We start from the raw sequence: 22,294 nt of genomic DNA, 5'->3' as shown, positions 1-22,294 counted from the left end.
AACTCAGGGAACAGGATTGTAGGTGTGCCCTCTCCTTGCTTTTAGACTCTTTTCTTCTGCCTTTGTGGATAATAATTCTGCTGCATAAACTGAACCTTAACTGCTTACTGCAGCTGTACCCCCGGGACCTTGCTTGCATCGCCACCATGCTGACCTTCGAATACATCAGCCAGCTGTGCCAGAACAAGGAGTGGGTCTGCCCTCCTTCAGACACCAAAGCTGCTGAGGGTGAGTCCACCATCTATGTCCTAGCAAGCTTGATGGAGCAAAGAAGAATCTAGATCTTGAATGTCCCAGGACCCATAGAAGGTGGAACAAGTATTTCAACAACTTTGTAGACTTTGATGGCTGTGGGTCACTTTGTTGCATGTATGCTAAGTTGGCAGAGAAATGGCTTCATCCTGAGGAGACAAAAAAAAAAAAAAACATTGAGGCTTTCTGCCTAGCCTAGAGAGGTGACAAGGTGACCCTGCTTGAGCTGGGGGGTTGATTCAGATAACCTTTCCAACATCAATCATTCTGTAATTGTGTGAGAGGAGCAAGTGGAAGATGAGCTCACATCTTCAGTAATAGGCCTGGTGTGCCTGGGCAAGTGGGTTTGTAGAAGTTGTAAAGGATGTTAAGGAAGAGTTCCTCTGTTCTCAGTTTCAAGTTACAGTTCCCTGAGCAGTTTGTGGAATGCTTGTTTTCTAGTGGTCTTGTTCATCTCTGTTGCAGATCCAGACATGGGGCCTGGCTTTCGAGTGCATGAGATCCCGTTCCAGTTCAACCTCATGAAGCTCTTGCCCAGGTGCCAGCAGGTTGAAATGTTCTTTCTAATGCTGACAAAAGGTAGGTGCCTCTTCACTACCTGCCTCCTTGTCCTCCCTCCATGGCTGTGGACAGCCTGCTTCACGTGCTTGTCCCCCTGGGCAGCAGCATGTGAGCACTGCCATGCCTCTTTCAGTGGCTTAGTGCTGTTCTTCCAGCTCTGCAGCCCCAAGGCTGTCCAGCTACATTGCTGCCTTTCCTGGGATGATAATTTGTAAGAGCTGCTTTTGAAATTGTTAAACCTAGATAGTAGCTTGGTGGTGGTGGTTTCTTGTGTGTACCCCCAGCATCTCCAAGACAGTCAGAGTAGCAGGGTGGGTCACTACAGGGTAACTAATGGTATAATTCCAGGGCCTCCTCAACATTCTCCAGGTCAGTCTTGGAGAGGTGCTGGGGAAATCCTTGGCTATATGGAAATGTTGCTTTGCAAAGGGCTGTCTCCTGGGGTCCTGGGCAGGTGGTGGCTATGGAGATGCTGTCTCTGAAGCTGCCATGGTTCTATTTTGAAGCAGAGAATGAGGAGGTCACCAAGGACTCTTCGTTTGTGCCCAATGAAATGCTACTAAACCTCTTCCATGGGTGCCTTCAGCATGACCTCAGTGACCGGGAGATCCCCATGGCTGATGCTGATCATGTGGCTTTCATGGAGCAGGTCCTGCAGCGGGATCGTGATGGCCATCAACCCCCCTTCACTCTCCCTGTGATCAGAGGTAAGGACCAGGAGTGTGGCAGTGGTGGCACCAAGAGCAGTGAGGCTTTTCAGGAGCCTTGCTTTCAAGTCTTATCCTCAGATGGGGTTTCTCAGATTGGTTTCTCTTTGCTCCATTTCAGAGGAAACCCTCAAGGCTTCTGGGACCCTGGAGCAGCAGGATGCTTCTGCATCCTATCATCTTGTTGGCAGTAATGGCACCAGGGATATGACTGGCTCCACAAGTACTCTGCAGGTACTGCTGTGCTGCTGTCCTTCTCCCAAGACCCCTCAGAAAGCAAGGCAGCAGCTGTTAAAGAGCAGGAGAGTTAAAAGGGCTGGGAAAGACTGAAAGGCAGCTCTTCCCCACCTTTGGAAGCAGTTTAGGCTGTATCCAGTGTCTGAAGTCAAGCAGTGATCTAGAAGGTGTGTGGATAGATGCATTCACTATGGGCCAAGCCTGTTACAGCAGCACTGGTACTGTGCTGCAGATTGCTCTGAAACCATGGGCAGTCCCTGCCTAGAGGTCAGAATCGGCCCCAGCAGAGCTGGCTGAGCCTCTCCTGACTGTTGTGTTGTACTTCCCAGAGCTGGGCTGCTCCCAGAATGGTGACTTCTACAGCCAGGCTGCTGTGAGAATGGGCAGAGGTGACCCGGGTGATTTCAGCACTGTGCCAACCAGCAGGCCTGGAAGAACTTGCTCTGTGTGGCTGCTACGTGCCTCAAAGTGGGCCTGTGCCATGTACCATGAGTTTATCCAACGTCTGCTCTTCCCTCAGAGCCTTGGCAACACAGAGCTGCCTGAGGATGATGTGACACTGAGTGACACAGTGGGGCCCTTTCCCCCTCAATGGCGATGTTATGCCAAGCTGGTGAACCCACAGCACGTGTTCCTGACCTTCCTGCCAGCCACCTTCTCAGGTGAGGGGCTCTCTTGTGGGGAGCAAGAGCAGGCAGCAGTCCTATGCACCTGCTCAGTGAAACAGAAAAACCAAAATCCGCTCTTGTAGGGTGGGGAGAAAATTGAATAACAGAGTTCATGCAGTCTTTTTGCACCACATGGCCAGGAATAGAACGGTACCAAGTGTGGAATGTCCTGCTTTTCTCTCACGGTGTGGTGCTGCCACAAAGGGTTTTCAGGTGGGGGATGTGGTGTTGAGTTATTTGCTAGCTGCAGCCATTTGGACTGTTTTCCCAGTGGGGTTGTTAATGAATAGATTAAGGAGATTGCCAGTGGGATGGTCTGGAAGAGTCCCTGCTTCTGGGCACTGGCACTGGCCTGGCTTCCACTGAGCACTGATGAAGGCTGCTAGGCTCAGGTGAAGGTGCTTCGACACACAAAGAGGTAGCAGGAAATCTGCTCTCTTGGGAATGTAGATTGAAGGGTTCATCTGTTCTCACTGGACAAAGGATGATTTTATTTTCTTTTCCTCCAGATGTACAGAAGCTGATGGCTTGTGGGTTGGACAAATCTCCAAAAGATGAGAGTCGATCTGGAGAAGATCCCATGGGACCTGTCTGTGCAGAGCGAGTCAGGGCTGAAGAAGGGGATGCTGCAGTGCCATTACCAACCCTCAGCATAACACCAGCTCATGGTACTGACAGCACCTTGTTAAAGTGCTATTCTTGCTATTCTTGAGCACACTGTTGAGCAGATTAAAGCAGGAGGAATAACAGGCTGCTGCAGCCTGGCAGCTCCTGCCTGGCAGTCAGCAGAGTCAGGACAGGAGGCACAGTGATGTTCTTGGGGGCATGAAGGATTGTAATGCAAGATGGGTGCCCGTGGCCTGCAGTTGGTTCTTTGTGGACAAGGAGGTTGCAGGTAGACAGAAGCTACTAGGAATGGCAGTAATGGACTGCACTGGAAAGTCAGTGACTCTCATTTCACGATGCAGACTGGCACTGTCACCAGCACATTGTCTTAGGGACAAGGGCACAGGTCTTGAGGTCTATGGGATTTGATTGCACAGCCCCTAGGGCAGATGAGCCATGCTCGTAGTGAGGATGAAGGGTTGTGCTGCTGCAGGATTTAGTGGTGGTGGTGGTGAGTGGTCATGGCTGTAAAGGGGACTGAGGTGGCCAAAGCACTGGGCTGAGTGGTTGGGTGCTGATGAGTGGTGAGAAGCTTGAGAAACCAACATCTAACTGTGGTGCTTGTGTGAGAGCTGTGATGTCTCAGACCAAGAACGAGGACCTGTCAGAGGCCTTTATGTTAGAATTGTTTCTTTTGCAGAAGTGAGCCAGGACCCTGGGGAGCAGGGCGGCCCCTCCCGGAGAGATGTGCACATCTCCTTCTGCCGCCAGAACTCGCAGTCTGAGCTGGGCGAGTGCCGCCGATTTCGCTGCCCCATTTACATCTACAGCTGCTCTCTGGAGCTGCTACGAGAGCAGCTCGTCAGCCCACGGGCACACCGTCCTCCTCGGGACATCTTTTTCAGGTAATACCAACCATACTTGAGAAAACCATACCTAGAGAAAAACCAGAGGAGTTTCCTTGACAAAAGGCTGGCTTTAGCCATGTCTTCTTGGCTTGGCCTCTCTGCCTCTTAGCAGCCACTACCTTTGCATGTCCTAGGCTCTGCTTTACTGGCACCAGAGTCATTTACAGTCTAAAATGTGCTTTGTTGGTACTAAATGCTGGGATTCCTCTTTTCCAGGTCCCAGTCTCTAGAACGTCCTCCAGCTGCTGCTTGGCTAGACCACAAGCACAAGGAGCTGGTGACTTACTGCACGCTGCTGCAGGAGCACTCCCACCAGTGCTATGTGAAAGGTGAGCAGCAGCACAATGGGACCTGTGGCAGGGTTGGAGTTAGACCCTGGATCTTCTAAGAAAGCAACGTCATATTTTCCTTGTGATCTTACTCCAAGCAAAGGGAGGAGCTCTGGGGCTGATGTACCACAAGGAGGGATTTAAAAATGCTTCTGTGCATTCCCTATGGGCTTTGGAAAGGCTGTTCCCAAGCCTGTGGAGTGCTGTGAAGGAGCATCCCTTCTTTGATGCCTTCCTCTCACCTTCAGGATGAGATATGCCATGGGCACTCTGGTGTCACCCAAGCCCAGGCTAACCTGTAGTGTTGGGTGCCCTGGCTGTCTCCTGTCTCCCAGCACCAGCACTGACTCCAGCTCTGTGCTGGGACTTGGTGAAGATCCCGATGTTGCCACTGCCTGACTCCCACAGCCTCACAACCATGGGATGCCGTGGGATGCTCAAGCACTGTGTTTATCTCTAGGGCTGTTCAAGACCCTTCAGCAATCACACAGCATCAGCTCCCAGGACCTGCTTACTGCCATGGACTACTGTGAGGAGCTGCTCCAAGAGATTGATATCACCAACTTCCTGCTGACAGTGTGCAGCCACGTCCGCTCGTTCCGAGAGAGCCATCAGCATTTCCATACACACTCCAAGACAGCCAGCTTCCAAGTGGGCAGCACAGAGCAGGAGGAGGAACAGAGCTCTAGGGAACGAGGTGTCTTAGTCTCTGAATCAAGGTAGGGACCCATCTTAGTCTTGCTTCTGTTCTTAGCATGGTGCCAGGACAAATCTTTTTTCAAGCATTTTCAAGCATTTAGCCTGTTAGAAGCAATGCTGTAGGGCAGAGTCTAACAGCCACATAGAAGAGCAGATACTTACAGTGAGATATCCATCTGGTATGATGTCCACCACACTATTTTTTGCAGTCTCTGGTGACATCCATCCTTTCTTTCTCTTGTAGTCTTGGCTCATTGCTGTCCCATCTGGCCTGAGCTGGAGGGCAGTTTGTCTGCAAGCCTGCAAGACTTGTTTCTGGAGAAATTATGCATCTCCTGCTGTTTGACTCATTTGAGGTTGCTGTTGACTCTGGTGTAAATGACAACTTCGTTATCCTTTTCTAATGAATAAAGTGTCACTTTTTTTTAATTAAAACTCTGGGAAAAATGCACAAGAGAAACACCCAGGCAGAATTGAAATATGCTAAACTTCTGTCCTATTCCTTAGGGTGTTTATGGGGTTTGTATCTCCTCTGAAAACTTAAGGAGGAAAGAAGTGCTGTGCCTTAGTGTCTGTCAAAGAAACACTTAAGTCTTCTGCACAGTTCTTTTATGTGAATTCACTAGCATTTGTTGGGAATCTCCAATGCTATGTCATCTTACACTGTAAATCATTGAGGTGAGACTGTGAATTTGGAGAACATTCAGTGTTTAAAAAGTCAGGTGACTTCAAGTGCTACTTTCCCCAAGAAAAACTGTGGCAACAATTTTTTTGTTTATAGGATATAATGAATCATCTATCCAAATGCAAGTTGCATAAACTCTTACTGAAGAATGTATAGCTTGTGACACATTGCACCAAGATCTGCCACCTGTATCACTCATTTTAGTACCAGAGGAGTGCTTTGACCACTCAACATCCCACTCCCCAGACTGCTTTTCCTGAGTTTTAGGGACTAATTCTGTCATGGAGATATGGAGTGATCATGGGCCTGAGCTTTGCTGCCCAGACTCCGGGGTGTTGGCATGGTGGTACTTGCTGTGAGGTGCCCTGAACAGGCTGCTGGTAGTTCAGGTTGCTGCAGGCCTGTCCCTGTAGCCTGTGTCTCTGTTTCCCAGGCAGGGTGTGTAGTGTGGTGTACAGGCAATGTGATCAGCATGATTAAACTACATCAGGCCTGGCTTCAGACAGCATGAGCCCTTATCTGGGCTGTGGAGTTGTGAGTGTTCAGCTTGTGGTGATGCAGATGAGGTTTGGGGAGCTGGGAGGAGGGATACTGGCAGGGTAGATAACACATAAAACTTGTCTTGTTTCTCGATCTGCCTGTCTGACCTGTCCCCAATCCTGTCAGTGCTGAAATGGAAGACTACAGCGAGCAGGACTCCCATAACATTGCCAGCCCAGTGGAGGAGCCAAAGAGCAGTGTGGGCACCAGCTGCTGTTCAGAATTTCCCCTTTCACTGCTGGAAATTGGACAGCCCTGCCAGGCACACCCAGACTTACATAAAATTATCCAGGTGAGGAATGTGCAAGCTTGACCTGCCTTCAACAGGAGGGTGTAGAGTAGGATGTCTGCTCCATACTTGGGATTTCTCTTTCAGGAAAAATTCCTGGAAATCGGAAGTTTACATTTCAAGCCAGTGCCATCAAATCCTCACTATTTCTTCTACTGCCCACCATCAGCCAAGAAAGAGGTAGGCATGGGGCTGTCCTGGCAGGCACCTGATCCTTGTGGAGTAGTTCATCTTGGTGTCACATCTGGATTTGGGGCTGGCATATCCATGGGTACACTTAGTTCCTGGAGCTCCCTCATCAACAACCTGATGTATTGCGTGGCATGCTTCTAGTGTGTGCCCTTACTCTCTCCATCTCAGGAAGAGGCATCTCGGGATCAGGCAGACAGGAAAGGCAGTGAGGACATGGAGGGATCAGAGGCAGAAATGGCAGCTGAAGAAGGTAAAATTTGCTTTCTCTGTCTTGGAAAAGAAAATGTCTGTCCATGTGGTGATGCCTTTCAGAGCTAGGTGTGTCTGGTCAGGTCTCTGGAGTTGTGGACCTGGTTTGCTGACAGGGAACCTGTATTCACAGGAGCTGTGTCTGGATGCTGCATTGCCACAGAGAGTGACCCAGAGCTGGAGGTGGAGTACCGTGAGAAGCTGGAGCATGAGTTCCCAGACACAGATTCCCTCTCAGACTCCAACACGGTGAACCAGGATGACGACTCCTTCAGCGTGCTGGGAGGGGACTCGCTCAATGAGCAGGAGTTCCTGGAGCAGGAGATGCCCCCACTCTTTGTGCACCTGACCTGCTCCGTGAAGCTGCGTAGCCAGCACAGCTCCATGCCCGTGCAGTCCCTGCCAACTTGTCTAGGTAAGAACAGTTCTTGCTGGGAGGTTAAGTGGCAGTAGGGCTTCTGTCAGTCCCAGCTGGGTGAGCAGCCCCTGGAACAAACATGCTGTGTCTTAAACAGCAATCTCCCTGGAGCAGCCTTCACTGTAAACCCCCAGGGTTTGCCATCATCAGACGAGGGCTTGTTCACCAGGTCTCCCACTTGCTGTGGGATTGGTCATGGAAGGTTGAAAGGATCATGGAAGATGATGGTGGCCTTCTTGAGCCTGTCCAGGTGTGTGTGTGACGGCCACCTCTTGCAGTCTCTGTATTTGCCACCAGCCTGGGTATGTGCGTAAGCAGAGATGTTTGTTGCTTGAGTCCCTTGCTTTGTGGTCTCTCCTCAGGGGAAGTTCTGGGATGCCTGGAAAGCTGCCAGGGCTTGAACACCATTGACCTGGGGGACCTCTGCGTGACCCTGGACATCTTTGTGTTGACACTGCCCCTGGAGATAGAAGTTGTGAACACAGACATCTTCCACAACAGGTAGGTGGAAAGAGGCCCAGTCACCCACCTTCTGCCTGCCCTAGCCAGACAGTCATTCTTGGCTCATCTCCATGTACTGAGACTTACGATTCTTCTTCTCACAGAGTCTATCACAGCCTTAAGAAAACTAAAATATTTCCTAGATAGGCTCACCTTCTACAGAGATCCCTTTTCTGCTCTCTGTGTCTGTTTATCCTCTGGCTCCAACGCTCAGGCTGCTCTCTCTCCTGTGACAGATGCACCTCAGAGAGCAGCGTGTCCTTCACGCGCTCTCCCGGGCAGCCGTCGTCTTTCCGCTCGGATGAGGATATCATGCACAACCTGGAGCGGCTCCCGTCCACTGGAGATGAGAGGTATGGCACTGCAGGGATGGCAGGCCCCTCACCAGTTCTTTTTACTGCCTGGGAGCTGCACTGTGGCAGGTGCACGAGTGAGAAGGACTGGTTGATTCTTTGTCTCCTCTCTCCTAGGCACCCTGCCCTTTCCAACCTCCCTGGAGTGCACAGGCAGGCTATTGAAGCCACTATGAACGAGGTAAGCCAGATTTGCCTTCCTGCTGCCAGCTAGAGCACACAACTACTGTCCCACACTTCCTAACCTGCTCCGAGCTGCAACCTGTCAGCTGAACAGACTGTTAGGCTTTGCTGGTGTCACAAAGGCTGTTAGCCTTGCGGTTCCCAAAAGTGTGGGATTACCCTGAGAAAATTCTTGCTGCAGTTGGGGTGGGCCAGAGTTGTCTAAAAGGTCTTTTCTTAGGTACATTCAGGAGATGAGGGATGAGGGTGATGAGACAGTCTTGCCTTCATCCTGTTGGGGGTTGGGTGAGAGTTGGAGCAGGCTTGCAAACTCAGGTCACCTGGATGTTGCTCTGTGTCCTTGCTCTGCTCAGATTCGCTGGCTCCTGGACGATGAGATCGTGTCAGCGCTGCGTCACTCGCAGGTCATCAACACCTCCATCCTGCACAGGGTGGCCACCCACATCTACAACTCCAAGGGCAGGCCCAGCTGCCACAGCGAGGTGGTGCTGCTCCAGTTTGTCTTTGGGCCTGAGCACTCTCTGGAGAAGTTCAAGGAGGTAAAGAGAAAGCCCTGAGTAGCATCATGCGTTGCTAGCAGGACGCTTATTCTTCTCTGTGTTGCAGGAGTTCAGAAGAATGGCTCTGCCAGGCTATATGCTGAATGCAGAAGGCAACGACTACCACTACATCTCCATCAGCCGCCTGCACTCCAGGAGGGCTGCTCCAGACCCTGCAAGGACACCCTGCTTGCAGCAGCCAGCTGGAGGGGGCACCAGGACAGGCCAGGAGGGGAGCAGTGAAACAGAGGCAGAAGGCTCCGAGCTGTTACACCACACAAGCTGTGTCCTCCCAGAAGAAGGCCGGGTTCTCTGGGAATGGCCAGAGAGTGAGACAAGAATTGTGCCAGACACAGGAAACCCTGCAGGTGGAGGCATCCACACACAGAATGAGGTGAGAAGCACTGAGCACTCTGTTGGTGAGAAGGTGTGGGACACTGGTAACAGAATATAGAAGGATGATGCGATTTTTTTTCAGTGCCTATTTTTTTGGTAATTTTTGTGACCTTGGCTTTATGCAGGCTCCTGGAGATGTGCTGAGACTTGATCAAAGCAGAGCACCAGGCCAGGACTCCATGGAAGAGGCAGTTCCAGAGACAACCATACAGTCATTGCCATCATCATCCTCTGAAAAGGGAAACAGTGAGAAATCGCCATTGGTGACACCATCTGCAGCAAGCCTGTCTGAGTCTGTAACACAGGGCAGGGAAGGTAAGAGCTGCAGTGTGGGCAGGATGTACCTCAACATCAGAAACTTTTAAGGGAAGAGCCCAGTTCTGGCTGTGACATACATAATGCAGCTGCTACTCCTGTTCCTGTCCCTAAATACCTGGACTGGTACCCAGGAATTTGGTCTCCTCCTTGCCAGGGTGCAGGCAATTCAGTGCTTAACAGTACCCAAGATACTAAGCTGTGCTGCTGCACTGATATCCCTAATGACATGCAGTTCCTGGTGACTTCAGTAATGGCTGTGAGTGCCCCATTCCCCAGCACTGCCTCCCCGTGGCCAGCACAGCCTGATTGTCCTGTGGCATGATGTTTCTCCAGCGGATGGGGCATGTGATGGGGCTTAGCAAGTTCTTTAATGGTCAAACCCCTCTTCTCTTTGCAGGCTCCAGCAGGCAGCGTCCCAGCCGTGTGCAGAGCCTCGTGTCGAGCCAGGGCAGCATGGACTCTGACCATCTGGGTGAGTCTGCCAGGGCAGGGGGGATGACAGCGTGTGGTGGCACTGACAGTGACACACTCGGGGTCTGTGTGCCTGGGCTGGGGTGAGCCCAGCGGGCAGGGTTTGTGACTGGCTGCCCTGCCCAGGGAGGAGGTGTTTTGCCAGGCCTAGGCCTGAAGTGAGGATCCATTGCAGGTTATGATGGGGGAAGCAGTGATTCGGAGTATGAGGAGGCGTTAATGAGTGACCAGGAACCCAGGTGTCCCCTTATGCCGGATTTCTGGCTCATCATAAAAATCCACCAGGACCGAGTGGAGGTTTATTACCACACACGGTAAGGAGGGTCCCCCCTCTGACCACTGCTGCTCTGCACTGTGACTTTGTTGCCACTCACTTATCTCTGCGCAGGATCTTCTCCCTGCCCAGTGTGGGTGGGAAGTTGCAGGGCTAGATTGGTGCTCTGTAAGGGGAAAACTGCCATCCTTTCCCACCATGTTCCTGCTCCCAGCACGCAGTGATGGGCACTGTCCAGGTGCCCTGCTGACCCCATCCTCATTTTCTTCATAAAGCAGCCTGAGTGTGGAGAAGGCAGCATCAGCAGAGACAGAAGAGGAGCAGCCAGGGGAATGCCAGAGTCTCAACCAGGTGGTGGTGAAGAAGATCAGTGAAATCTGCAGGGTTGTCAATCAGGTAATGAATCTTAAGAGGGCACTAACAGAGCTGCCAGTGATTAGATGGCTTAGATGAGAAGGACCTCTGGAGGTTATCTAGTCTGGGCTCAGCTCAGAGGAGGGCCTGGGGAGCCAGTTCAGCTGGTGGAGTCCCAGCTTGGTGGGGGTCATGAGAAAAGGGACTGAGTCTGGCCCTAAACTTCTTGCTGTCTTCTGTGGCTGTGCAAGCAACAGAACCAATCTTTCCTCATCCTTTGCAGCGCTTGCTGCTGCAGGACCTGCATGATAGCCACATATGCAACTCGTTACTGGTGGCAGAAAGCGAGGAGGACATCTGGAAGAGTGAAACACCCTATACTTCATACAGGCAGCGTGTGATGCCCACGGATGGTATGGATTATTCCCTTGACCATGCCTCAGCTGCAGTGCTACACAGATGCCTAAGATGATGTTAACTTCCATGCTGTGGCCCCAGCTATGTCCCATGTTCTTTACAGATTACTCTGTAGAGGAGAGCTACCAGCCCCGGGACTACCTGGCTGCCACCATGCAGTTCATGCCAGGGCACTTTGCTTGTGAGGTGGTGTGGAGCACACTCATCCACGTGCATTCACGCCTCAAGATGGGCCCCAACATGGGGGTCTCACGAGGTACGAACGGCCCAGATTCCCTCCTGTTTGGCGTGTCAGGAGTCCAGCTGCTGGCTGGATTGGCACTCCAGAGAAGGGTGTGTGGGATAGCTAATGTCCCACATTGCCCACAGCTATCCAGGCACTTCGCTCCGTGCTCAACGCCTTCTCTGTGGTGAACAGGAAGAATATGTTTGTCTACCAGGAACGTGCCACTAAATCTGTTTTCTACCTCCGGTAAGAAGCCAGCGTGACTTGTTGGCCTTGCTACGTGTGTTACACCAGACTGAGAGCTCCTTGGGAGAGAAAGTGTCTGCCCAGCCTCAGGGACCGTGTTGAGACCCAAGCAGCAAACACATGATTTCTGATGAGTCAGTCACATCAAGCCAGGCCCATCCTGCTCTCCCTGTGCTAAGCCTTTACATGGGAGGAAAAACGATGGCTTTTTTGAGGGAACCGGAGAGCAATTTTTCCACAAACTCCATACTATAAGGACTAGTCCCCACAAAGTGCACAGGGGAGAGCAAGGAAGATGTGGATCTTCTGTGGATATACAGTGCTGTCATGCTTGGCAATGGAGGCTGACATGTCTTTGTCTTGTATTCAGGCTGACTGAAACCACCCACAGTGGGAAGGTGTGGGAAGCAGAGAGCAGCCTTAGTGCATCATCTCGCTCGCTGGCACTGACACGCAGCCAGGAGCCCATTTACACTGAGGATCTAATGGTGAGTCTGCTGCTCTCTGCTAGTGGACATGGGTGCTCATAGTCACAGGAGTGGAGGGAACTCAGTAGTTCCAGCAATCTGGATTTTATGTGGGGTAAAACTTACACTATAGTTGTGTGGAGTGGGGCAGCAGTGGGTGGTGTCTTCCTGACCCTGCTGTCAGCCTGAGACAATGATGGATCTACAATTCATATGAAACTACTTCCACATGGCTGTTTTTGTTTCTCCAGGGTTCTCGTTCCTCTCTGGACACTGCCTCATGCCGCAGTGTGGACTCTGCCCGCCCTGTGGGACAGATAGACAGACACATCCAGCTGATGGTCCATGGTGTCGCCCCAGCAGGTATGTGTTATAACACCTGGCAGCAGAACTGTGCTGATCTAAAGCACAGGAGCAAAGCTCTGCTCCCTGCCCTCTTTGCTTGAAGAGAGAGGAATCTCCCTCCTAAGCAAACAGCTCTTCCTTAGCCCAGTGCTGCTCTCTGTTCTGTGTGGGTAAATATATAAGGAAAGGATCCATAGCCCACAATGAAAGTGGAGTGCATTTGTCTTTGCTTACTGCGCCAGCAGTCTTTTGTGATCATAAACCCGTAGAAAACTATGTCTGAAGAAATTGATGGTGGGGAAAGTCATGTTCCCTGTGGGACGTGTGTGTGAGGATGGTACATCCTGAAGAGGGAAGGAGAGGTGGCTGTAGTCATTCTTACTGGATGGGGTGAAAAAGCTGCTTGTCTCTGCTCACTTGTCAGGGCCTGAGATCACAGATGAGCTGGTGAAAGTGCTGCGCAGACGCCTCGATGAGGCCACCCTGGATATCATCACTGTCATGCTGGTGCGGAACTGCAAGCTGACCCCAGCAGATGTGGAGGTACCTCACTGGCTAGCCTGCTCTCTTCATCCCAGAGCACTTTCTTACATTTTGACCTGTCTCAGCTGCTCCTGCCCCAACAGGAACAGCTACAGCCTGTTCCCTGCTCCAGTGCTTGGTCAGGCTAGCATTCACTGAGGTATATACTGTGTGGGTGCCAGGGTAGCTGGGAGATTCCCTCTGCTGGGTTTGCAGGACGTCCCTGTGCCCTCCTTCCCACACCTTGGAATGAATATCTGCCCGCATCTTGGGGCTGTCCTGGCCAGGGCCAGGAGTTGGACTTTGATGATCCTTGTGGGTCCCATCTAATTCAGGGTATTCTGTGATCTGTCCCAGGGCACTGTCTAGGGTTCTGCCCCCCTTTGCAGAGCCAACTGGTATCATTTATATCAGTATTAGAGCCCCGGGGCAGCCTGCTAGTCCCAGCCGGTTTTAAAGCCTCCTGTGTGCAGTTTATCCAGCCCCCCGGGACGCCGCCCACAGAGGTCCTGCAGTTCTCCCTGCCGCCCTCAGCCCTGCCCTGGCTGCACGCCGTGTCCTATTACCTGCGCCAGAACCTCCTCATCTTCCTGCACACCCCCAAGTACACCGACAGCAACGTGGAGCACCACTTCAAGGTGAGGAGGGCTGGGGTTGGCACAGCAGCCTGCCCAGCTTCTAGCTGCTGCTGGGGGCATTCGTTGGGACAGCTCAGACACCATGTTGCCAGCTCTGCCGTGGAGGGTTAGGAAGAAACTGACACTAACTCCTGAGGCCTGGGGGAGTTTTACAGGACCGGATTAGACTGGAAAGGCCATGCTTTCATGACAGGCAGTCACTGTGCAAAAAGCAGCAACCACAAAGCTCATGCCCACAGTCATCTTCCAGGAGCATGGGAGAAGACCCCGTTTCAAAGCTAAACTTGGCTTCTTGCATGGCTCCCTCAGATCTAAGGACTGAAACATCAGGATTAATAAAAATTTGGGAGCAGCTAGCCACCCCTTAGCATGGCCATAGTGAAGACAGAGTGTGAGGCCAGATGTGTAGTGCCACATAACTCTGTATGTGCTGTAAGGGGTTCCTTCACCCCAGCAGTGGTGAAGGCTGTGTTGGCAAGTGATTTGAGTAGGTCTGGATTTTATTCTGCAGGTTTGGGGTTGAGCTCTGCATGTGCACAACTGCCTCTTTCCAGTTAAGGCAAGCTCTCTAATCTGTCAGTATTCTTCCTTGTTCTCCTTAGCACTACTTCAACCACAATGGGAGCATCCCTGACCAGGATCTCTATTTGTACAACAAGCCGGGTGGCCAAGGCACTGGTGGAAAAGGTACTGTGCTCAGTTCTGAAACAGGCTATGGGGCTGTGTGTTGGGGAAGTGTTTCCCATGCTGGAGAGCTGTGAGTGACTGAGGAGGGCCAGTGCTAGGGGATTGTGTTCCTCCATGGCTGGAAGGTGGGTGAGGTGCGTGTCTGAGGGACTGCACACCTCTGTAGGTGTGGCGGAGCAAACTCAGGCCCCCAACAGGGCAACTTGCTAAGCTTGACCTATTGCAGCAGGAAGCAGCTCTAGACATGAGACCTCAGTGTGGGGCACAGAGGCTCCGTGGGGCTGGAGGTGGGAGCAGTTGTGGCAGAAGCCTTGCTGCAGAGGGAAATCTGGCTGCGTGGAACTGAGCGTGGGCTGTGTGGGCAATGTCCTTGCTTTTTCTCTAGACTGCCGGAGCAGTGATTGGATAGGGGCCACCCTGCAGCGGGTTGTCATGTCACGTTTTGTCCAGGCCGTGTGGTCTGTCACCTGGCCATTGTGTGTCTTGTGCCCCTTGTGCATTGTTTGAATGTTCTTCTGTTATGTAGGTACCATGTCGGACCTTGTGCAGCACCTCTTTCCACTCTCTCACTTCCAAGGTAGCACCCATGGCTCCAAGTATTACTCCATCTCCTTTTCCCATGCAGCTCTCTGGTCCCAGCTGTTCTTGTTTTCCTTGTGCTGTGGCTTCAGCTCTGACTCCTCTGTGTGTTTGTGTGTGTATCCATTTAGCTGAACCCTGATTTTTTGCTGGCTGGATCAATGAGCAAACAGAGCCTGTTGCCTTGAGGTGGCAGCTCAGTGATTCCCAGCTGCAGAGGTCCCTGTTAGCTTGCAAACAACAAGATTCAAAATCCTGCCTCTTTGTTCCCACAGGTCCAAACAGGCATCTCTTCCTTGAGGAAGACAGGAGTCCTGATGTTTCAAATGTCATTGATGCTCCAGGGTGTAGCATCCTCACTCTCCCAGTGGCTGTGCCCTGGTGTGGGGTGTTTCCTTGCTTAGCAAGGGGCTGGAGAGGCCAGGCTGGAGTGGTCAGGCACCATTAGATGTGTGCTTTGTATTTCAGTGAGCCTGGGTCAGAGGGGGCTCAGAGTCCCCCACAGATGGCAGATAACAGTTCTCTAGCACCCCACCTCTAGTGCACCAAGCAGTAAGACCCTTGGCAGCTCTTGCTGATGTACCTCATTCTATAGCTCCAGAATTTAGATTTTGAGTTTCTTAGCTGTTTTTTTGATCCATGATTTAGTGGTTCAGTTTCAGCTCCTCCATGCTCCGGGAAGCCTTGTTCCCTGCAATGTGGAGGAGAGCCTTTCTGCTCATTGGGCAGGGGCAGGCTGCTGACCTGGCCTGCTTCAATTGTGGTTGGTTGTTCTCACATTCTCAGCTCAGACAGGCTGAAGCAGAGCAGTGGTACAGGAATGGATGTGATAGGGAAGTGTGCCAGACAATGAAGGGGCTGAGTGTGGGAATTTATCCAGGAGAAGAAGAGGGGAATGGTCTATAATTACCACAGGATCATTAAGCCATTTTGGTGGGTCTGGGGCTGACTGCCAAGCCAGAGTGTTGAGTTTGTGCCCTTTACTGTTTTAAAGAAAGAAAGTCTGGTTGGTAGAGCTCATATTCAGTCATGTGGGGCATTTCCTGCTCTTGATACTTCTGTATTGACACCCATGTCCTGGAGAGCTGCCCTGCTGCAGCAAGAGGCTTTGTGGGGGTTGCTCATAGGTGTAGTCTCCTTTCCTCAGTGTGGGTGCACATGAGCTGCCCTCTGATTTGAATGCCTGCCTCTCTCCTTTGTGAGCATCTCTCTCCATTCCCAGTGCACTCTCCCTTGTGCCTTGAAGGAAAGGTTGCTGCACAGCTTATGCTTCACAAGGAGTGATGGAGACTGGGTCATTGTGCTGCTGATGGTTAGACTGGGCACTGCCTGCTTGGGCTGGGTTTGTCTCCATGCAGAGAGGGTTCCTGTCCTCAGTGCAGACCAGGGATCTGGTCAGGGACACTGGTTTCTCTGTGGCAGTGGAGTCTGGTGTCACTGCCTTCCTTGCTGGAATGGAGAAGGAGAGAATATGGACTCAGCAGTGTTGTAGGGCTGAGGTCATTTGTATCAGAGCACCTTTAGGCAGTGTTGGGACAGCTTTGCCATCCAGCCATCTGAGTGCTGGCTTAGTCAGGGAGCTTTCAAAGGGAGTGGGAACATCTAGAGTTACAATGTGAGGTTTGGACCTGGCAGATGCTTTCCTGGTGCCCTGGCCATTGAGCTGGGCCATGGGAAATCAGCTCTTGTTTCTGCTCTGGTTCATAGCAGGGCTTCTCCTGTGTGGCCCAGGGCTCACAGCACGTGGGCAGTGAGGCAGGAACCACACGGCTGCTCTGTGTGTAGGGCTCAGTACAGAGAGCCAACAGGCAGGGGCTGAATTGTTCTCTGCAGTGACTCCAGGCTAGTCCTGAGTGTGAACCTGCCTTGTGCCCAGTCCTGTCTGGTTGGAGTGCATGGGAAAGGCACCTAATCTTGTTCAGGTGTACAGTGAGGAGGGGGCTGTGAGTGTAGCAAGGTGTCATATCTGCAGGGACTCTACATCCTTCGCAGCCTGGAGAGGGCTGCTGAAGAGTGTCTGGGCCCTGTACTCTTAAGAGGACAGGAATAGTGAGCCCCATCAATCTGGATCAATCTTCATAAAGGCTCTTCTGGTCCAAATGGAGATACTTTCCTCTTGCATGTGGCGTTGGACAACTCAGGAAGCTCCTGCAGGGCAAGGTGAAATCTGCTGTGACACTGCAGGAGAGAGATTCTTGAAATGATGTGGACACCTTGTGCAAAACCCCACGCTTCTTACCCTGGCTCCCCACAGGCACAGCTAGCCTCCGCTCCCCTGGCTGCCTCCCCTCCTGTGGGCCCTGCCTGCCACGTGAGACTGTGCAGCTCAAGCGGTGACATGATGGTCCCAGCTGCGGGATGGCAAGGTGTAGGCAGGCACTGCGGGGGTGTCCTTGGTGCTGTGTTGATGGAGACCGTCTGGGATTCTGCCCCGCAGGAATCGCGTGCATCGCGCTGACCTTCGTGGATGAGCACGGCAGCCCCACCTTGCTGCCCCACGGGGAGAGGCCTGACCCTCTGAAGCTGTCTTCCCCCTCACCCATCGTGGGCCTGCTGCAGGACAGCGACTTTGAAAGCCTCACAGCCGTCAGCAGGCACCAGCCAGGGGCTGACCCCCTGCCCTCAGGTGGGGAGTTGGCCAGCAGCTGCCAACTGCCTGCAGCCTCCACATCCCCTGGGGCACCTCGGGGGGCTGGTGAAGGCAGGGTTGAAGAGCCATGCAGAACTACCCTTTCCCCACAGAGCCTTGCGTGCTGGTGCGCCTGGATATCTGGGAGAAGGGCAACATCAGCCTGCTGCAGCTGTCGGAGAAGCTGCGCGCGGCCCTGCGTCACGCACTCTGCGATGCCGTCATGGAGTTCCTTGTGCTGCCGGCCCCACTGTGCGTGGAGGCCGCCTGCCCCCTGAGTGCTGCAGACCTGGAGGACCTGAGCTCTGCAGGTGAGAGGATGGCCAGGATGGCCGCCTTGAGCCTCCACCCAGCCTTGCTCCTCCTGCCTGGCCTGCAGGAGCTTGGCGGTGCTGGGGGGAATCTGGGTGGGTGGGCAAGCAGGGAGGAAGCTGCTCTCCCGCTGCAATATGTATGGTCTGGTGTCTTGGGGAAGAAGCATCATAGACATTGGTGTTGGAAGAGACATTTAAGGGTCTGTTTCCTGAGACTGAATCCACTTTGTTGGATGTTACTGATGGCTCTTTTCCTTCTCTCTGGCCAGGCTCTGGCCAGACACAATGGGGTACCCGGCAGCTTTGCAAGGGGAGGCTCTGCAGAGTCTGATTTGCTTTGTCTCCCCAGGAGGCCTAAGGAGGACCATGTCAGAGACCAAGGGCCTGGCCCTGGCCAGTGGGGGGCCTGGCAGGAGCTGTCCTCCACCCCTGCACTTCACCTCTGCACCTTCACCAAGCTCTGGAGAGCCAGTGACACCCACTAACAAGCTGGGACGCCGCAGCTTCTGGGACATGCTGGTAATGTTGCTGCAGGAACAGGGCCTGTAAGGTCCTCGTGTCCCCACGAGGAATGGACAGTAGGGATCTGGCTGTGGGTGGGAAGCCAGGCTTGCAGCAGGGACTTTGAGATCAGGGCGCTGACTGGGCTGTGAATGTGCACAGCACTAACTTACCCCTTTTCCCCCCTAGAGCAAGGCAGAGTCCTCGGAGCTGGGCAGCCCCAAGACTACTGATGACATTGTGCTGGAGAGGCCGGAAGAGGCTCGCACGAGACGGCGGCACAAGACAGAGAATGTCAAGCAGCACCTGAGCCAGGATCGGGCCACAGCCACAGCTGAACTGGAACAGGCACAGAGGCAAGCACAGCCTGCAGGCTGGACAGCCAGGGTGTTGTTCCCCATATCTGTTGTACATTGCTCTGCATCCTGATGGCCTCTGGATTCTTTCTCCTTGTAGTTTCCCCCTTACACAGCAGTTTACGAAAGCTGCCTTCCACACACAAAGCCTTAGCCCTTATTGCTGGAGTGTTGCTGGGAGCACAGCTGGTTCTCCCTGCCAGAGATCCCTTCTCTGCACTGTGGGGCCCTGCACAACACCTGACACTCATAGCTACTGACCGAGAGTGACCCAGCTCAAGGATTGTATCAACCCAAAAAGGAGGCTCCCAGGGCTCTGCTCTGTTGCACTTTTCTGCCTTCACTAGAGATGGCTGATCTAGTGTAACTGCTTCCCTTCCCTCTCCTCAGGCGCCGAGCCTGCCAGTTGGAAGAAGGAGATGTAGGTACCATGCACCCACTCTTCAATCAAACCTGTCAGCAGTGGATGGCATTCATGAACCACCTGGGTATGTGTTTCAGGTCCCAGCTCCTCCAGATGGGCTGGGGGTGGGCCTTTCTACCCAGAGCTCTCAGGACAAGTCCTCTTACAGCACCATCCTTCTGCTGGCCCTAGTTACACACCCTGTCTCTCCCCCAAACCTTGCCAGAGTCACGTTGGTCTCAGGGCCAGCATCAGCATTAGAAAGCTCTGGCAGGAGACCGGGCATATGCCTGTGCATCAGAACAAACCGTCTAAGGCCCGTGGTTATGTCTGCCATGCTCCGAGTCCAGAGCTTGCTGAACTTGCCTGCAGCTGCTTTGGAGACCTGGACTCCATCAGCCAGCTGTGGTAGTGCTTTAGCTCCCAGATGTAGCAGGAATGGAGGATCCGAGCCTCTGCAACATGCTTTGGGACTGTGAAATTGCATGGGAGACCCTTTTGCAGTGAGGGAAGGAAAGGAGGAGCACCCTTCATATGCTGGGATTTGGCATGCATTTTTGATTGTATGGCTGCCATGTTGCTACTTTCTCTTTACCTTTCACTTTGGTGTTTGTACATCCTCCCACACTCCTGCTGGCAAAGTAGAGCTCTCTTCTTCTGATGAGGAGTAAGCCAGGGAGCAAGGAATAAGTGGGGGAATAAAGTGCTGTGCTCAGGGCATACAGGGTGTTTGGTCCAGGTCCCACTTTGGGCCAGAATCTGAAACCAGGGGTTATTTCAGGCTTCATCTTCTCGTCCATGTAAGGTTCTTGTTCTGTAGCTGTGCCTGCCTCAGGCCCTTAGCCCTCTGCACTGCTCATGTGGGCAGGATGTGTCTCTGGGGCAGCTTGGCACCTTGTCCTACAGTACATCTTCCACGCAGGGTGCCCGTCGGTGCAGCAGTGCTCCTTGGAGATGGTTTCTCGTTTCCTCCTGTCCTCCATCCTGGTGGAAGTGGTGAACCTGGTCACTGCCCTGGCAAGTGACACCACTGTCAAAGTGTTTGAGAAGATCTGGTGAGTGCTGGGATTCACAGGTGGCTGTTTGGCCACAGCAGGTGTTGAACAGCTGTACTTCTACTGCCACAGCTCTACTTGGCAGCCACCTCTGGGGCTTTTCTTTGCAGCTTGCATCGGGGCACCGCCTTCCTGCCCTATAAGTCTGGTCAGAGTGCCAGCCCCTGCCCTGGAGTCATCAGACACTTCATCCTGCTGGGACGCAACTTCCAGCAGTGGCGTTGCAGCACGGAACAGGGTGAGTGCCTGGCTGTGCTCCCTGGGGCTGTGCTGGGGTCTTTTGGAGTGGGGGACATCAGTGAACAGGGTTCCCCTCCTTACTGGGACAGACTGCTTGTGCAGTTTTGCCTTCTGAGCCCTTAATCTCAATTGTGCTTGTAACGGCTTATTTCAAGACAAGCTGAGCAGCACTGCAGCAAAACATCCTGTCACGCCACCTTAATGTCATGGTGGGACATTAAAGAGGGACGAACTGGTACTGAGGGTCAGAACTGTGGCTTCTTCCAGCTCACAAAGGGCTCCAGCGCTTTGAGGCCATGGAATTCAGCTCTGCAGAGAGAGGCTCTGATCCCAGCCTTGTTGGTCGAGACCTGGTGCCCCGGCAAAGGTTCCTCTTCATGGAGATCATTGACAAAAAGGTAGTAATGGCTGTGGCTGTTAACAGGGGACGGTAACTGAGCTGTTGCCATTCTCCCTGTTCCAGTCTTGTCATCTGAAACTGGCTGCAGCTGCAGCAGTTACCACCAGCACACTTGGAGCAGCCTGTGCCACCATGCAGGCTCTCTCTGAGCGTGTCCTTAAGTCTTCCTCCCCTTCCTCTCTCTCCAGCTGACACTCTACACTTACAACTGGTCCCCAGACCTGGGGGCTAACTTGAACTGCTCCCTGACACGCCTGCTGCAGTGGCAGAATGCCCGGTCACACATCGTGCACTGCCTGATCAGCCAAAAGCTGGGACTCTTCCACCACCACTGCTTCATGGATACACCATGGCATGAGGACAGCAAGCAGGTAGGGCACCACGCCAGGCAGGGCAGTCCTTTCTTCTTCAGGAAGGGCCTTGGGAGTCTGAGGAGGCTTGCAAGTACCTTTTGTGTGCTGATTGACAGGGCATCCCCAGACATTCACATGTCCAGCGTGATCATTTCCAGCCAGACTGTTGCCCTGCTCTTGGAGACAGGTGGAAAGAGAAGCCAGGTCCTTCTGCTGGCAGCATTTACTGGTGACTGAATTACTTAGGGTGGAGGCTGAGGAATGGGCTTCCCACTTCACAGCAGAGCCATAGTGGGCTCAGGCATGCTCTTCTTGGAATAGTGGAAAAGGCTAACACAGATCTCAGCAGATGGCCAGAACTGGATTTACTGTGTGGGTTCTTGCTCCAGGGCTGGCAGTAAGGAGGCTTTTGTGGCTATATCTGTTTGCTTAGGAGCCGAATCCTTTCCTGAACTCCACTTTGGAGGTGGATGCGCTGATCCGGAGCCCGTGTCCCCCACCCAGCAAGGAGCAGGGCCGGCTGAGCAGCTCTGCCCGCAGCCTCCCGTCCCTGCACTTCCATCCTGACGTGGTGCCCTTTGACGAAGCTCTGCGGGATGTTACCACCATCAGGCGCATACCCCACGGGCCTGACTCGGGACCTTTTGACCCTGTGGCTCGGCATGGGGCCCAGTTCCTGGAAATCAAGAGCATGGAGAGGAAAGGTAAAGCAAGGGGGCTGATATCATGGGATCCTGCCTATAATAATAATCTCACTTCTGGAGAAGGAGATCAGAGCAGAACAAGAGTTTTGTCAGGGGACAGCTCTGTGGGAATGGGTTATGGCCTATTCAGGGTGGGAGTGAAGGAGGGTAGCAATACATTCTGGCTGTGGCTTGATGCTTTTGTGACTGCTCTCTTTCCTTCAGAACTGGAGAAACAGATGAAGATTGAAAACCTCTTTGTCACCTGGCAGCAGAGATCAGCTCAGTCCAACATGCCTATCAGTGTGAGTGCAGCCTGGGCAGGTGGTGGGCTGGGCCTTCTTACAGCGTGCTGGGAGCACCAGCAAAGGGGAGCACTGCAGCTCTGAGCAGGGTCTATAGTGGGGATGGTGCTAGGCAGTGGAGCAGTGGTCTCTCCTTGAACTTCTGGGGTTGCAGGGCTCTGGACCACGCTTGGGCATGGGGCCTCACTGCCCAGCACTA

General features: G+C 53.0%; 1 protein-coding gene across 6 annotated transcripts in view; it reads left to right on the top strand.

The window, feature by feature from the left end:
* Window positions 1-22,294, top strand: part of SZT2 (SZT2 subunit of KICSTOR complex) — a 54,901-nt gene that overhangs the window by 21,201 nt on the left and 11,406 nt on the right. For 3 of the 6 annotated variants that reach the window (XM_058421802.1, XM_040073221.2, XM_040073224.2), the window contains 41 exons: window positions 114-228; window positions 718-831; window positions 1,320-1,520; window positions 1,642-1,754; window positions 2,278-2,419; window positions 2,935-3,093; window positions 3,732-3,936; window positions 4,156-4,268; window positions 4,729-4,987; window positions 6,319-6,484; window positions 6,569-6,661; window positions 6,842-6,923; window positions 7,056-7,337; window positions 7,703-7,841; window positions 8,078-8,194; window positions 8,312-8,375; window positions 8,731-8,916; window positions 8,984-9,310; window positions 9,438-9,627; window positions 10,028-10,102; window positions 10,277-10,415; window positions 10,651-10,771; window positions 11,013-11,142; window positions 11,250-11,402; window positions 11,516-11,618; window positions 11,989-12,106; window positions 12,337-12,448; window positions 12,855-12,973; window positions 13,426-13,590; window positions 14,193-14,277; window positions 17,294-17,482; window positions 17,599-17,796; window positions 18,149-18,318; window positions 18,490-18,656; window positions 19,047-19,144; window positions 19,982-20,114; window positions 20,225-20,352; window positions 20,622-20,752; window positions 20,943-21,125; window positions 21,541-21,811; window positions 22,016-22,095. In XM_058421802.1, the coding sequence (XP_058277785.1) occupies window positions 114-228; window positions 718-831; window positions 1,320-1,520; window positions 1,642-1,754; window positions 2,278-2,419; window positions 2,935-3,093; window positions 3,732-3,936; window positions 4,156-4,268; window positions 4,729-4,987; window positions 6,319-6,484; window positions 6,569-6,661; window positions 6,842-6,923; window positions 7,056-7,337; window positions 7,703-7,841; window positions 8,078-8,194; window positions 8,312-8,375; window positions 8,731-8,916; window positions 8,984-9,310; window positions 9,438-9,627; window positions 10,028-10,102; window positions 10,277-10,415; window positions 10,651-10,771; window positions 11,013-11,142; window positions 11,250-11,402; window positions 11,516-11,618; window positions 11,989-12,106; window positions 12,337-12,448; window positions 12,855-12,973; window positions 13,426-13,590; window positions 14,193-14,277; window positions 17,294-17,482; window positions 17,599-17,796; window positions 18,149-18,318; window positions 18,490-18,656; window positions 19,047-19,144; window positions 19,982-20,114; window positions 20,225-20,352; window positions 20,622-20,752; window positions 20,943-21,125; window positions 21,541-21,811; window positions 22,016-22,095 (6,135 nt within the window). The remainder of the gene's footprint in view (window positions 1-113; window positions 229-717; window positions 832-1,319; window positions 1,521-1,641; window positions 1,755-2,277; window positions 2,420-2,934; window positions 3,094-3,731; window positions 3,937-4,155; window positions 4,269-4,728; window positions 4,988-6,318; window positions 6,485-6,568; window positions 6,662-6,841; window positions 6,924-7,055; window positions 7,338-7,702; window positions 7,842-8,077; window positions 8,195-8,311; window positions 8,376-8,730; window positions 8,917-8,983; window positions 9,311-9,437; window positions 9,628-10,027; window positions 10,103-10,276; window positions 10,416-10,650; window positions 10,772-11,012; window positions 11,143-11,249; window positions 11,403-11,515; window positions 11,619-11,988; window positions 12,107-12,336; window positions 12,449-12,854; window positions 12,974-13,425; window positions 13,591-14,192; window positions 14,278-17,293; window positions 17,483-17,598; window positions 17,797-18,148; window positions 18,319-18,489; window positions 18,657-19,046; window positions 19,145-19,981; window positions 20,115-20,224; window positions 20,353-20,621; window positions 20,753-20,942; window positions 21,126-21,540; window positions 21,812-22,015; window positions 22,096-22,294) is intronic. The other 3 variants (XM_058421803.1, XM_040073222.2, XM_040073223.2) reach the window with 3 other exon arrangements.

This window comes from Hirundo rustica, chromosome 9 (assembly GCF_015227805.2).
Source record: "Hirundo rustica isolate bHirRus1 chromosome 9, bHirRus1.pri.v3, whole genome shotgun sequence".
NCBI classification, from domain to species: Eukaryota; Metazoa; Chordata; class Aves; order Passeriformes; family Hirundinidae; genus Hirundo; species Hirundo rustica.
Note: the sequence above shows the minus strand (reverse complement) of the source record. Positions and strands in the feature narration are given on the sequence as shown.